Here is a 16,013-nt window from a genome sequence, read left to right as displayed (position 1 = left end):
AGCAGATGGCGCCCACATGCAGGGTAGCGGTCCCCAGAGTGGCCTCTGAGCACCACTGGTCCATGAGAGCCACCGTGCTGGCCTCGGAGTCACCTGTCCCCGGGCATGCCAGTCAGCCCTTCAAATGGAGCAGGACCCTTGGGGGTCTTAGGGGAAACGCCCAGACCTGCTGACCTGGGCTGGGGGTCCTGAGAGCTGGCTTTCCAATGCTGCTCCCCCAGGGCCCCCTCCCCCGGAGCCCAGCTTTGGGACGGGACAGAGGGGGCTCGGGGCGCAGGCGAGAGGCAGCTTGTGGAGGCACTTGGCCAGCCCACTTGCAGCGCCCGAGGACCGGGGGCTGCTCGCACCCAGGGAACTGCCCTGTGTGCCTGAGGCGGCGTGGGGTCCCATCCGCGGCTCGGGGAGCTCGCCCACCCCACTCCTTTCCTGGCCATTATTCCTCGGCCCTGAAACCACAGCCACGTGCCCTCTTGACTGTGCTACTGTTACCCTTTCACCCTCAGGTTCTTTTCCTGCCTTTTTTGTCTTTTTAGGGCTGAACCTGCGACATATGGAGGTTTCCAGGCTAGGGGTCAAATCAGAGCTGCAGCTGCCAGTCTACGCCACAGCCACAGCCACACCAGATCCAAGCTGCCTCTGCAACCTACACCACAGCTCATGGCCACACCAGATCCTTAACCCACTGAGCGAGGCCAGGGATCGAACCTGCATCCTCATGGATACTAGTCAGGTTCATTAACACTGAGCCACAACGGGAGCTCCCCATTTCACATTCTTAATGCACAACTTCTCAATTTCAATCTCTTAAAAAAAGAATCACAAGGTAACCAGGTTGTATTTTTACTCTGAACCAACCTACTCATGTCAAAATGTGCTTCAGAGGCGCCTGAAGAAGAAAAGTGCCCCCAAATCCCCCAGGGGCGCCAGAAAACCGCACGAAGAGGAACCACAAGGATCTGCCTACTTGGGAATTTAACACAAAGCTCAGAGCAGAGAGCAGTGACAACCAGCCGAGGGCGGGCACTGCCGAGCCGGCGGGCCCAGTCTGCCAAGGCATGGATGTCTCTCTCCGCCTCTTCACAGAGGCCACGTGTGCTCAGGGCACCAGCGTCCAGGAAAGCCACCTGTCCCCCCGAACAGCTCGGTTTTACCAGCAGACGGGCAGCCGGTGGGGCAGAACAGAGACAAAGGGCCCCACTCGCAGGGGCCTGGGCGGGTCACAGAGGGAGCCCTCGGCGCCTCCTGCGAAGGCGAAAGAACGCACTGGCCACCTGCCACCTCAGGTGTGACCCGGGAGAGGGAGACCGAGCCGTGTTCAGCTGTGACCCCAGAACTCGGGGTCCTGACCCGCGGGACCTCGCCTGCCGTCAGGGTCTCTACTGAGGCGTCGCGTGAGGACCAGGTTGTTCGGGTGGGTCCTGACCAACAGGACGGACGTCCGGACAGAAAGGGGGCGTCGGGACACAGAGGGGAGGGAAGACGACCCGGAGAGACGGGCTGCGGGCGGGATGGAGGCCCTGCGGGGAACCGGCCCTTCGGCCACCCGACCTCACGCTTGGCTCCAGGCTGAGTGGACCTCCGTCAGTGCTTCCCTGCGAAGCAAGCTTTTAAGAGCTTTTGGTTTTGTGGTTTTCAAGGTATGACACGTGGTTTACAACGTTACACAGGACACGGAAGAGACGGCTTCAGGGCGGAAAGAACAGGCTGCGTCACAGAGAAGGGTAAGCACAGCCCGGGGCGGGGCGGGCAGGCGGGGGGACCCCGGCGGGAGGCATTTAAGGCAGGCAGGCAGGCGGTGAGGTCCGGCTGCACAGGGCACGCGACATCTCGACGCAGGGCTACCTGCTTACTGTCCTGCTCGCTGGCTTTCTGGCTGCCTTCGGCAGGTGAGTCTCTCCACTTGGTCTGCAACACAAAAAGCACTGGCTGTTGGAAGAAAAAGCAGCTTATTAAAAACACACACAGACACCTCAGCTTGGCTCCAAAGACAGAAAACAGCACGGACTTCAGTCTCGGGAAACACAAGAGGCTTTCAAACCTGCTGCCTCTGGTCCGTGTTCCTGGACTCCGTTTCCTACCCCCGACGTGGGGCTTTGCCCTCCTGGCTGGTCTGTGTCTCTCTGACCCACGGGGACGAACCCCAGACACAGCCCCCCGGGCAGGGCTGCAGCCGGGGAAACCTGGGGAGCCCCGCACCTGCGTGCGGCAAAGGATCACTTCCTGGAAGACCATTTCTGCCTTCCCCTCCAGAACCTCCAGAAGGTTCCCCCACGAGAAATAGAACAGACCAACCCCAGAGAACTCTAGTCGCCCAGGATGCTGCAGGAGGCCGAGCTGCGGCACAAACTCAATGGACTGGCACTCATCTCCCATTATGCCCCACGTCCGCATCTTCCGGCGGGAGCAATCCCTTTTATCCTGCCACTTCTCAACAAGTTAATGCTCTTTGTCAAAAGCGTAAATAACCCCCAGGTCTGGCCTCCAAATGCCTAAGTGAGAAAGCTTTTCTCCTGGAAATCTGTCTTTGGTCGATTTAATTTGCAGGACCCCAGACACCGAACCTGAAAGGGTAGCAGGGACATCTTTTGTTTGTTTGTTGGTTTGTTGAGGGCTGTACCTGCGGCACATGCAAGTTCCCAGGTCTACACCAGAGCCACAGCGATGCAGGACCCGAGCCTCATCTGTTACCTACACCGCAGCCTGCGGCCATGCCAAATCCTTAACCCACTGAGTGAGGCCAGGGATCGAACCACATCCTCATGTGTACTAGTCCAGTTACAGCTGAGCCGCAAGGGAACTCCAGCCAGAAGGAACATTCTCCCCCCTCTGCTGCACGTGGGAAAATCCTGGCTGAGAAGCCAGCGGAGGGCAGAGAAGAATCGATGTCCCCATCAGCCCTGCCGACCGGGGCCCCTTCCTCCTGCCCAACGCCCAATGCGCGCTCAACCCCGAGGCCATCCGGTATCTCTGGTTTCCTTACATTCCTTTCACCCAGAAGTGACCCCCACCCCCCAACATGGGTGACGGCCTCCAAAGGCCCTTACAGACCCCTGAGACCCTCCCTCTAAGGAGAAGCTGTGCTGTAAGACAGCTCTGCTCGCCTCTCGGATGAAGTCCCAGCCCGGGCAGGCCCCAGAGCTCCTGAGAGGGTCCCAACCCTCGTCCCTCCTGCTTCGGCCCTGGGCCTGCCCCTGCGGCGTCCGCAACCCCCCACCACACAGGAGCGTGCAGGAAGCAGCAGGTGTGCTGCACAGGCACCAGAACCTGCTGGAAGGGGCAGAGGGGCGGTGGGAGCAGCTTGCCCGGGCAGAGCATGGCACGCTCTCTCACAGTTCCCTCTGCCGTCAGAGGATGGAGACCCAGCAAGCAGGGAAAGGACACGGCCCTCTATGCCTCGCCCTGCCTTAAAACACGGAAACAGCTTGTTGAGAGCAGCAGGATCCCTGCTGGGCTCCCACAGTCTCCAAATACTCCAGCTGACACAATCCCAGAGGGTCACAGTCAAACCAAATGCCCCCAAGCCCCGGACCAGAGGCAGCCTGAGCTGACCCCAGCGCCTCAGGTCCCACAGGCTCCTTGGATGCTCAAAGTCCCTCTGGGCCTCCGCTGAAAACATCAGGAAAGACGAGCGTGTTCCGACGTCTTGGTCCCCCAGGAGAGCGCTGGATGGTGCGCACTGATATTGTGCTTGACTTTTTTCTGGTTCTTTTTTGGCTGCCCTGCAGCACATGGAGTTCCTGGGCCAGGGATGAGATTCGATGACGACGTGAGCCACAGCTGTGGCAACGCCAGATCCTTAACCGACCACGCCAGGCCAGGGATCAAACCTGCATCCCGCTGCTCCAGAGATGCTGCCAATTCTGCTGCTTCTGTTGTGCCACGGCGGGAGCCCCCAGCCTGAATTTTTTTTAAATGGACTCCTTGTAATAGAGAACAAACCTGATTCTAAATGGGATGTTTCTTTTACTTTTGCCTTTGTGTTCTGCTGCTTTTGCTACACATTAATCACGAAGAGAAAGGTGCCTGTAGCCTGAACCTCCTAAGGCTCCATTCTTTAAGGCCTAACGCTCTTCCACGCGCAGAGACAGAAAGGTGCAGAACGGGGCCTACCGCTTGTCCTGCCGGAGGATCACTGCGACCAGACAGGCAGACAGCTGCGAGGACGGAGGATTCCAAGAAATCTGCAATAGCCAACCCCACCTCGCCCCCTTGCAGTATAGAAGAAGCCCGAATTCTACCTCCATTCGTCGGGACACTGGTCCACCAGCTTCTGGGGCTGCTGGATTTCCACATAAAGTCGCTCTTTCTTGCCCCAACAAGAAAATGTCTTTCGAATCACTGGCCTGTGGTGCGGCGAGCGGCAGGAGCCTGGACTCGGCAGTTGCTTCTCGGAGGATTTCAACTTCTTCCCCCGAAAGTTCCAGACCTAGCTGCTGTTCACATGAAAACGGTTACCCTGGCACACCACGAGCCCCACTTCAGGGGGACCAAGGACCTGTGCTGGGCGAATCCAGGCGCGGTCCCCCTCAAGCAGCTGCGGGGCTGGGCCTGCTCCCCACCTCACGGGAGGCATCCGGGATGTCCGCAGCCAGATACAGCGGCAGCCCTGCAGGAAGGCGGTTCAAGTCACGGCAGAGGAAGGGTGATGCACACCCCTGGGGTCGGCGCGGAGCCCCCGGCTGAGGGCACAGTCCCACGAGACACGAGACTCGCCTGCACTGCGCACGCCGCCCCCCGTTCCAACGCAGCGCCCAGGCTTCTGACTGGCCAGCTGTCAACCCGGGTCTGCATGACGCCCTCATCAGCTCCCACCGTTTTCCAGAACAGCTCACAGAACTCAGGCCGACACACAGCTACGTTCGCTGGTGCATCACGCGATGCGGCTGGGACAAAGGACGCAGGTAGCCAGCCAGACAGAGGCGCACTTCGGGCGAGGTCCGGCATGGTCCTGAGCACGCGAGCTTCCGTCCCAGGGAGCTGGGCCCCCAGCCCAGCCCGCATGTAGAGCTGTCCGCCGACCTGGACGCTCTCCAAACCTCCTATTTAATAGAGCTTTTTAGGAAGACTCATCGGTCAACCCACAACCGACGGATTCTCGACCCAGCCCCGCCCTCCCTGCCAGGCTTCCTGCCAGGAGCCGCCACGGGAGCAAAAGAGCACTGAGCAGTTGGAGGCCTGTGTCGAGACCCGGGCACAGAGACCAACATACCCACGCTCTGTGATTTCATCACGCGTGTCTAGTGAGGCTGCCAGCAGGGGACGGGGAGTGGCCAATTCTGGCCGCACGGAGGAGAGGGGGCTGCCCACGGCGACGCAGGCCCAAGGCCGGTGCACACGGGGAGGACGCCGAGTCCCTCTCCCCAGTTGTGAAGGAGGAATTCAAAGCCAAGACAGACTCCTCGAACCCAGGACCACATCTACAGGCGAGGACACCCCTCGGGGTGCAGGTGGGGGAGGATGTATGGCGAGGGTCGCGGTTTGTATGTTCACCCCACCCTCTACACTGAGAAGCAGCAGCGGGAACTCACCACAGGAGCCCGCACAAATGAAGATTCTCATGGGGAGGGGCAGGGCCGACCCACAGAGAACAAGAAACCTCCCCTCCCTGGCACACAACACCCACCCCACCTTCTCGTCCAGGCCCCCAGGGACCCTGCCGGGCCCTCCCCCAGAGGCTGTGCAACCAGAGACCCAAGGGAGACGGACCAGACCAAGGGCTCCCGATCGGCCACAGGTGCCTGCACGCAGCTGGAGCCGAACACCAAGCAGGCAAGGGCTGACCGCGCACAGGGCCCACAGTTGAGAGCTGGCCCCACTCGGATGTTTCATTTCTTTTTTTCTTTTTCTTGTTTTTTTTTTTTAAATTGAGGTGAGCATAACCTTTTAAAAGTGAAGGATTCAGTGGCATTGAGCGCGTGCACAGGGCTGTGTGAGGCCCGCCTCTATCCAGCCCCACACCCACACAGGAAACTTCCCAGGAGCTCAGAGGGCTGGCCGCCCCTCCCCCAGCCCTGGCACCCACTGCCCTGCACCCACTGCGAGTCCTGCATGGTAACTTTTAAGTGGCAAAATAACGACAAGACGACAAAAGACTATCCTGCTGCAGGCCCAGCAGCCCTGGTGCCTCTTGCAGGATCCCAGGTCCTCCGTCCACACCCTGGTTGCTGCCTCATCACCCTCAGCGGGAGCCGCATCGGTGTCCCTCTGACCACTGCCTGAAGCCATGGCCATCACAGCCCTGGGAGCCATCAAGTAGGTGAGGAAGGGCGGGGGCCTGACCCTGCCGAGCGCTGCCGCCACCCGCCCCATGCCCCCTGTGCGGGAGCAGTGATGACATGTGTGCCTGGTGGTACTCTGCTGAGCAAATCCCACCTAGACTGTGCTCACCTTCCCCAGCCTTTTCTTTGAAAAAAGTACCAAGTGAAAACACAGTCAGGAGGGGAAATGCCTGAGTTTCTTCCAGTTTCCTTCCTAGGACTAATCCCAGGAGGCCAGCTCCTTGGTGACACCAGCAGGACAGATAAAACCACGGGTGATGAGAAGGGTCGTCTTTGGAGATGAAAGGCGGACCTGAGGACCCACCACCACACAGGGGGCTGGGGAGGACACGGGACGGGGCCTCCCCCACCGTGCCCTCACCTGACTGGGCACAAGAGTCCTAACTCATGAGACCCCTACCTGGGTCTGCCCGCATAGCCTCACTGGGGACCGTCTGGCCTGGCCCGGCCTGCCCTGTGGGGGCCCCACTGACTCTGGGCCCTGCCTCACACTCAGCCCTGCACACGGCCGACAGGTGCAAGGCTGGCAAAGGCCAGGCCGGGCCAGTGCACCGGGCCAGGGCTTCTCTAGGCTTTTCTCCAACTAAGGAGCCTCCAACCCTGCGGGCAGACCGCCTCCAACCATGTGTCTAGAGATCACGACCCCCCACGGACCTAAGAGCTGGGTTCAACCCAGCAGCAGAGTGGGCGCCTCCCTGGGGTGCCAACCACTTACGTGTCCGGGCTGCCCGCTGGGGGCCGCGGGGCCGCTGACGGAGGCGAGGTCTCGGCAGCCCCAGTCGCTGGCTGTCCCAAGGCTCTCTGCCGAGAAAGGGGGCAGTGGGCTTGGAGTGGCTGCGGCTGGTGACAGAACCACGGGCGCAGAGGCACCGGTTAAAGGAAACCAAAGATTGGGGCTGGGAGGGCAGTGGGGGGCCGACCAGGGCGGCTGGACCCGCGGGACCTGCCCGGGACCCGCCCATCTCCCGGTGCCAATCCTGACACTCAAAACAGCAGAAAACAATGGCAAATTTCAACTGGACAAGCTGCCCCCCAACCCCTAGTTAAAATTAAAACAGGAGCAAAATAAGAGTTTGCAGCTGTGCTCCTAAGAACTGGACCCCGAACTCGAAAGCTTTAAGAGGAAGCACTTGGGAACAGTGAGAAAGGGCCGTGTCTGTGCATTCCTGTCACCAAGGCCATCTCTGCCTTCGGGGCATTTCATGGACCCATCTGGCCATCAAGACCCCCCCACCCCGAGCCTGGCCGCAGCACTCGGGACCACGAGCTCCCAGGACCGCCCTGACACCGGCCCTGACCCTCCCAGCTGCTCCGGGATGGAGGTACTCACTTTCCACGTGTGCGAAGGCACAGAAAGGGCCCCGAGGGCAGTACCCAGTTTGGCGCATGTCGTTGCACTTGGTAGATTTGTAGATCTAGGAAAAATAAAGCGACACAGAGAGGCTGGACTGGAAACCTGGCTGGTCCCCATGCAGAGAACTAGGAATGAAATCAGAACAGAGTCTCCTGGAAAAGGGGTGGGGAGGCTGCATACCCACCCCCCCGCCCCTCTCTCCCCTGCGGTCGGGGGCACCCTGGCCTGCAAAGGGCTGGTCAGCCTGGGGAGCACTCTGGGCCCAAGGCCACCCCTGCAGCATCTGTCCCTGAAACCACACACCAAGTCAACTTGTCCCCTTGGCATTTCCCGAAAGATGCACCTGATTCAGTTCCTGGTATACAGCAGGTGCTCAAGAGATGCCTGCTGAGCGCCACATGCGTATGCTCCACAACCGGACCTGAGGCTGCTTCACGGGGGTCTGGCTCCCGCAGCACAGCCCGCCCAGGAGGGACCACAGCCCCAGATGCCCTCGCAGCCTCTGCCCAGATCCCAAATCACCCCTGCCACCCAGCCCCTCCCCGCCAGAGATGCCACTCACTCTCCGTCGCTCTTCGACTATCGCCTGAGCGCCTGCACGGAGGTGTTTTTTTTTGTTTCTTTTTTGTTTTTTCGGTCTTTTTAGGGCTGCACGCATGGCATAAGGAAGTTCCTAGGCTAGGGGTCAAATTGGAGCTGCAGCTGCTGGCCTACACCACAGCCACAGCAACGCCAGATCCAAGCCACATCTGCGATGTACATCAGAGCTCACAGCAATGCCGGATCCTTAACCCACTGAGTGAGGCCAGGGATTGAACCCATGTTCTCCTGGATACTAGTTGGGTTCCTTACCACCGAGCCACAATGGTAACTCGCTGCACAGAATATTTAAGGGCTACAAACATAAGCAATTTCAAAAGGTTTCCAACTTAGAACTAAATATATGAGGAGGCTGTGTCATTTTATGTGCATTTCAAAGCAGACGACCTCTCAACAGAATACGCAGTCAGGGAAAGAAAAAGCCCAGACTTTTAGACCAGGTCCCCCTTGGCGTAGCTGCGTGCTCCTTCACTGCAGCGCCCGGCTCCTAACTTCCCTGTATCTTGTCTTGCTGGAGCCTGAGTTGACACATGTGTGCACACAGTGTGTGCACGAACACACACCCAGACACGCTGGAGATGAGGCGAGGTGGGAGGCTCAGGTGGCCCGGCTGCTGTAAACGTCACGGTAGTCCTGACGCAGCACCAGGCTCACAGCTGGAGGTCAGAGGTGCTTTTTATCTTCTCTATTAAATGTCACGGCTGGGAGTTCCTATCGTGGCTCGGTGGTTAACAAACCCGACTAGTAACCATGGAGTTGTGGGTTCAATCCCTGGCCTCGCTCAGTGGGTTGAGGAACCGGCACTGCCGTGAGCTGTAGTGTAGGTCACAGATGCGGCTTGGATCCCGTGTTGCTGTGGCTGTGGTGTAGGCGGGCAGCTACAGCTCCGATTCAACCCCTAGCCTGGGAACCTCCATATGCCACAGGTGCAGCCCTAAAAAAAAAAAAAAAGAAAAAAAAAGTCATGGCTGAAATACTCACATGACACAAAGAACAAACTCAGGGAGTTCCCCTTATGGCTCAGGGGTAAGAATCTGACTACTATCCATGAGGATGTGGGTTCAATCAATCCCTGGCCTCTCTCAGCAAGTTAAGGATCTGGTGTTGCCGTGACCTGTGGTGTAGGTCGCAAACCCGGCTCAGATTCTACATCACTGTGACTGTGGTATAAGCTGGCAGCTGCAGGTCCATTTCGACCCCTAGCCTGGGAACCTGCATAAGCTGCAGGTGTGGTCCTTTAAAAATAAAAAAATAAAAAAAACAGCTAAAGTTCAATTTCACTAGTACCCATGGGTTTTAAGTCCCAAGTCTGTAGGGACGCAGCACCCATGAAAAGAAGGCTGTCTGTTTCAGATATCCCTGGGAGGAAACCGCTAGACATGCAGCAGGAACGAGAGAAGGGTCCAGGCTAGGGCATGGCCGGCAGGAGAGATGGGAACGTGTCTTTCAGCATTTTCAGGGGATTATGATGGAGGAGCAGAAGAACAGGTGCTCAGCTTCTCTCATGAAAACAACAAAACTACAACCAACTGTGGAACAACCTTCAGCGAAATAGACTGCAAACTACCAAAAAAGATGTCCTGCCTCAGAAGACAGAGGAGGCTGCACTGAGACGCAGGAGGGGCGAGGATGTGACAGAAGCAACCCCCTTCCTGCCGGGTGGGCGGCCCACAGACGGGAAAGTAACTGCATGGCACACGCTCACCCACAGGAGGGAGAGTTCCAAGCCCCATCCATTTGTAAACGCCACGACAAACACAAGGAACAGCAGAAGGACAAATACGAAGGTTTAAAAGGACATCGGAGTCATAAAATGTGGAAAAAGAAGGGAAGAAAATCTAGACTTTTTTTTAGCATCTGCTTGAGCCTATGCGACAGTCAGGCTAAAGCACGCGGATCGAGGAAGGAGTTAACATACCGGAAAAACAGGGCAACCACAAATCAAAAGAAAACAATACATTCACGAAAACTGCAGAGGACTCGGGCATAAAATGAAAGGAAACCCTCCAACCAGAGAAAGGATGGTCAAGTGGAATCTTTTGGGGATGAAGACGGTGGAGCAGAAGGACTGGAGCTCACCTTCTCGCACGAAAGCAACGAAACTACAACCAGCTGCCGAACGACTTAAATAGAACAGACCGCAAACTATCAAAAAAGATATCCTGGAGTTCCCATTGTGGCCCAGGGGAAACGAATCCAACTAGGAACCATGAGGCTGTAGGTTTGATTCCCAGCCTCGCTCAGTGGGTTAAGAATCCAGTGTTGCCGCGAACTGTGGTATAGGTCGCAGACGTGGCTCGGATCTGGTGTTGCTGTGACTGTGGTGAGGCCGGCAGCTGTAGCTCCAATTCGACCCCTGGCCTGAGAACCTCCATATGCCCAGGTGCAGCCCTAAAAAGACAAAAGCCAAAAAAAAAAAAAAAAAAAAAAGATATCCTACTCCAAAAAACAAAGAGGAGGCCTCATAAAGACAGGAGGAGGGGTGATTATGTGATATAAACAATCCCAACCCTGCCAGGTAGGCAGCCCGCAGACTGCAAAGTAACTGTCGCAGAGGCTCACCCACAAGAGCGAGAGTTCTGAGCCCCACATCAGGTTCCCATGCCTGGAGATCCGGCGTCGGGAGGAGGAGCCCCTGGAGCATTTGGCCTTGAGAGCCAGTGGAGGAAGAACACTGGAGTCAAAGGTCTCGGGAACAGTCATCAGCGTGACCTCCTCTAGAGGGGGCCATTTTGGAAAAGTCTAGCCCCACCCATTTATGGCCGAGAAACCCCAGGCCAGACAACAAACCAGGTGGGAACACAGCCCCATCCATCAGCAAACAGGCTGCCTAAAGACCCCCCAGGCACAGAGCCACCTCTAATCCCATCCAGAGACAGAGCCCCACCCACCAGAGGGACAGGAATCAGCTCCATCCACCAGGGGGCAGGCGGCAGCCCCTCCCTTCAGGAAGCCTGCAGCAAGCCCCCCCACCAACTTCAGCCACAAGGGGGGCCGACACCAGAAGCAAGAGAGGTGACAACCCCATTGTTGGCAAAAAGGAGAGCGCACCCAAAATCTATACACAGTGAAAAGGCAGAGAATTGTGACTGAGCTAAGAGAACAAACCCCCCCCTCAAGAAAAACAACTAAGTGATCTGGAGATCACTGACCTCCATGAAAAAGACTTTAGACTGATGGTCATAAAGATGATTCAAGACCTTGGAAATTAACTGGAGGCAAAGATTGATAAATTATAACAAACACTGTGCAAAGACATAGAAGATTTAAGGATTAAGCAAGAAGAGATGCAAAACACAGTAAGTGAAATAAAAAAAAAATACACTAGAAGGAACCAACAGCATAATACAGGAAGCAGAAGAACAAATAAGTGAGATGGAAGACAGATTAGCAGAAATCGTGGATGCGGAAGAAAAAAGACTGAAAAGAAGTGAAGACAGTCTAAGAGAACTCTGGGACAGTATTAAACGCACCCGCATCTGTCGTCAAAAGGAGGAGAGAGAGAGAAGGGGCCAAAGGAAGCATTTAAAGAGATAATAGCCAACGCTTCCCTACCATGGGAAAGGAATCCCTCACTCGAATGCAAGAAGCACAACAAGTACCATATAAAATATATTCATCAAACGGAACAAAATTAAAGACAAAGAAAAAATACTGAAAGTGGCTAGGGAAAAACAAACAACATACACAGAACCGATAAGGTTCTCGGCAGATGTTTCAGCAGAAACTGTGAAGGTCAGAAGGGAGGGGCATGCTATACTTAACATGATGCAAGGAAAAAACCTCCAACCAAGATGACTCTACCCAGCACGGCTCTCATTCAGATTTGAAGGAGAAATCCAAAGCTTTCAAGACAAGCAAAAGCTAAGAGAATTCAGCATCACAAAACCAGCTTTACAACAAATACTAAAGGAACGTCTCCAGGTGGAAAAGAAAAGGCCACAACTAGAAACAAAAACAATACAAATGACGAGGCTCCCCAGCGAAGTCACACAGACAGTAAAGGCGGGAAGTCATCCCCACACAGACACGCCACCAAAACCGGAAATCCTGAGACAAGGAGGGTACAAACGCAGGAAGCTGGAGATGTACCTGCAGTTAAGAGACCAACAACTGAAAATAATCATATATATCTACATATATCATATATATATTCCTATATCAAAATTTCATGGAAGAGTTCCCGCCGTGGCACAGTGGTTGACCAATCTGACTAGGAACCATGAGGTTGCAGGTTTGGTCCCTGGCCTTGCTCAGTGGGTTAAGGATCTGGTGTGGCTGTGAGCTGTGGTGTAGGTTGCAGACGCAGCTCGGATCCCGCGTTGCTGTGGCTCTGGCGTAGGCCAGTGGCTACAGCTCTGATTCAACCCCTAGCCTGGGAACCTCCATATGCTGCGGGAGCAGCCCTAGAAAAGGCCAAAAAAAAAAAAAATCATGGAAACTGCAAACCAAAAATCTATATAAGATACACACACAAATAAGAAAAAGCAATCCAAACACAACACTAAAGACAGTCATCACACATGCACCCGCATGTTCACTGCAGCCCTATTCACAACAGCCAGGACATGGGAACAACCCAAATGTCCATCAACAGATGAATGGATTCGGAAGATGGGGTATATATACACAAAGGAATACTACTCAGCCATAAAAGACAATGACATAATGCCATTTGCAGCAACATGGATGGAACTAGAGATTCTCATACTGAGTGAAATGAGCCAGAAAGACAAAGACAAATACCATATGATATCACTTATAACTGGAATCTAATATCCAGCACAAATGAACATCTCCACAGAGAAGAAAATCATGGACTTGGGAAACACACTTGTGGCTGCCCGACAGGAGAGGGAGGGGGGGGGAGGGATCGGGAGCTTGGGCTTATCAGACACAATTTAGAGTAGATTTACAAGGAGATCCTGCTGAGTAGCATTGAGAACTATGTCTAGATACTCATGTTGCAACAGAACAAAGGGTGGGGGAAAAAATGTAATGTATACATGTAAGGATAACTTGATCCCCTTGCTATACAGTGGGAAAAAATAAAAAAATAGATAAAAATAAAATGATAAAAGTGAGGAAAAAAAAAAGGAAAGAAAAGAGAATCATGGACTTGGAGAATAGACTTGTGGTTGCCTAGGGGGAGGGGAGGGATGGGAGGATGGGAAGCTTGGGGTTAACAGATGCAAACTATTTCCTTTGGAAGGGATTAAGAATGAGGTCCTGCTGTGTAGCGCTGGGAACCATGTCTGGTCACTTATGATGGAGCACAACAATGGGAGAAAATAGAGTGTGTACATGTACATGTAACTGGATGGCCATGCTGCAGAGTAGAAAAAAACTGTATTGGGGAAATAAAAAACAGTTAAGATTATTTAAAAAAATGTGTTAATAAAAATATATATAATGTCAAAAAAAAAGTCATCAAACCACAATAGAACAAGGGAAGAAAAAAGACCAACAAAAACAAATCCAAAACAATTAATAAAATGGCAGTAAAAACATACATATCAAACATTGCCTTAAATGTAAGTGCACCAAATGCTGCATCCAAAAGACAGAGACTGGCTGGATGGATATAACAAGACCCATAGACATGCTGCCTTCAACAGACCCACTTCAGTTCTAGGTACATGTAACAAACTGAAAGTGAGAGGATGGACGAAAATATTCCATGCAAATGGAAATCAAAAGAAAGCTGGAGTAGCAATACTCATATCAGACAAAACTGATTTTAAAACAAAGAATATTATAAGAGACAAAGAAGGACACTGCACAATGATCAAAGGATCAATCCAAGAAGACATAGCAATTGTAAACATATATGCACTGACCACAGGATCAACTCAGTGTATAAGGCAACTGCTGACAACCTTAAAAAGAGATACTGAGAGTAGTATAGTAATATCAGGAGATTTTAACACCCCCCCTTAGAGCAATGGACAGATCATCCAGCCAGAAAATGAACAAGGAAACTCAGGCCTTAAATGATGCATTAGACCAGAGGGACTTAATCAGATGTTTATAGAGCATTCCATCCAAAAGCAGCAGAATATGCATTCTTCTCAAGTGCACACAGAACACTCTCTAGGTAGATGACACTCCGGGCAACAAACCAAGCCTTGGTAAATTTAAGAAAACTGAAATCATACCAAGCATCTTTTCTGACAACACTGTAAGACTAGAAACCAACAATGACCAAAAAAAATGCAAGAAATACAAACTCATAGATGGGATTAAGATGGCAGAATAGAAGGACTGGAGCTCAACTTCTCTCCTAAAAACAACAAAATTCACAACTAAATAGATTCTCCACCCAAATAGATCAGAGACCTTAAAAAAGATACCCTACTCCAGAAGAAAAAGAGGAGGACACATCAAGAGGTAGGAGGGGTGATTTCGTGATATAAACAACCCCATACCTCCTGGGTGGGAAGCCCCGCAGACTGGAAACTAACTGGTTCACAGAGACTCGCCTACAGGAGTGAGAGTTCTGAGCCACACATCAAACTCTCAAGTGTGGGGATCTGGCACAGGGAGAAAGAGCCCCGGAGCATCTGGCACTGAAGGCCAGTGGGGCTTGTGCACAGGAGCTCCACGGGACTGGGGGAAACGGAGACCCCATTCTTAAAAGGTGCACACAGACTTTCACATGCACTGGGTCCCAAGGCAGAGTGAGGTCTCCATAGGAATCTGGGTCAAACCTGACTGCAGTTCTTGGAGGATATCCTGGGAAAACAGGGGTGAATGTAGCTTGTTTTAAGGGAAGGACATTGAAAGCAAAGCTCTCGGGAATATTCAGCAGCTGCCTTTCTCTGGAGGTGGCCATTTTGGGAAAATCTGGCCCCACCCATCAGTCAGCACTGAGAAGCCCCAGGGCAAACAACAATCCAGGTGGGATCACAGCCCCACCCCCTCAGTACACAGGCTCCCTAAAGACCCCTCAGGCACACAGCTGCCTCTAATCCCATCCAGAGACTAAGCCCCACCCACCAGAGGGATTAGAATCGGCTCCACCTACCAGAGGGCAGGATCAGCCCCTCCCATCAGGAAGCCTACAGCAAGCCCCCCCATACTGACTTCAGCCACAGGGGAGCGGACATCACAAGTAAGAGAGGCTACAACTATATTATCTGTAAAAAGGTCACCACACCAAAAACCTGTAAAAATGAAAAGACAGAGAACTATAACCCAGATGAGGGAGAAAGGAAAAATCCCAGAAAAACAGCTAAGCGAGGAGGAGATTCTTAGCCTCCAGGAAAAAGACTTTAGACTGTTGATGATGAAGATGATGCAAGACATTGGAAATAAACTGGAGGCAAAGATGGATAACTTACAGGAAACACTGAGCAAAGAGATACAGGATATGAAACTTAAACAAGAAGAGATGCAAAATGCAATAACTGAAATAAAATATTCACTAGAAGCAGCTAACAGCAGAATACAGGAGGCAGAAGAACGAATAAACGAGGTGGAGGACAGATTAGTGGAAATTATGGATGCAGAACAGAAAAGAGAAAAAAGATTGAAAACAAATGAAGAGAGTCTCAGAGAACTCTGGGACAACATTAAACGCACCAACATCCATATTATAGGGGTGCCAGAAGGAGACGAGAGAGAGAAGGAGACAGAAAAAATATTCCAAGAGATAATAGCCAAAAAACCTCCCTCACATGGGGAAGGAATCACTCACTCAAATCCAGGAAGCACAAGTACCATATAAAATAAACCCAAGGAGGAACAGCCCAAGACACATACTAATCAAACTGACTAAA

At 53.3% G+C, this 16,013-nt stretch overlaps 1 protein-coding gene across 16 annotated transcripts in view; it reads right to left on the bottom strand.

The window, feature by feature from the left end:
* Nucleotides 1-16,013, bottom strand: part of UNKL (unkempt family like zinc finger) — a 68,054-nt gene that overhangs the window by 15,322 nt on the left and 36,719 nt on the right. For 7 of the 16 annotated variants that reach the window (XM_013987783.2, XM_013987786.2, XM_013987788.2 and 4 more), the window contains 3 exons: nucleotides 7,609-7,693; nucleotides 6,994-7,118; nucleotides 1,843-1,926 (listed from right to left, as the gene is read on the bottom strand). In XM_013987783.2, the coding sequence (XP_013843237.1) occupies nucleotides 1,843-1,926; nucleotides 6,994-7,118; nucleotides 7,609-7,693 (294 nt within the window). Of the gene's footprint in view, nucleotides 1-1,842; nucleotides 1,927-4,238; nucleotides 4,603-6,993; nucleotides 7,119-7,608; nucleotides 7,694-16,013 lie in introns of those variants that run through there. The other 9 variants (XM_003124759.5, XM_021086859.1, XM_021086857.1 and 6 more) reach the window with 5 other exon arrangements.

Source organism: Sus scrofa, chromosome 3 (assembly GCF_000003025.6).
Source record: "Sus scrofa isolate TJ Tabasco breed Duroc chromosome 3, Sscrofa11.1, whole genome shotgun sequence".
Lineage (NCBI taxonomy): Eukaryota > Metazoa > Chordata > Mammalia > Artiodactyla > Suidae > Sus > Sus scrofa.
This window is presented reverse-complemented; position numbering and strand designations above follow the sequence as displayed.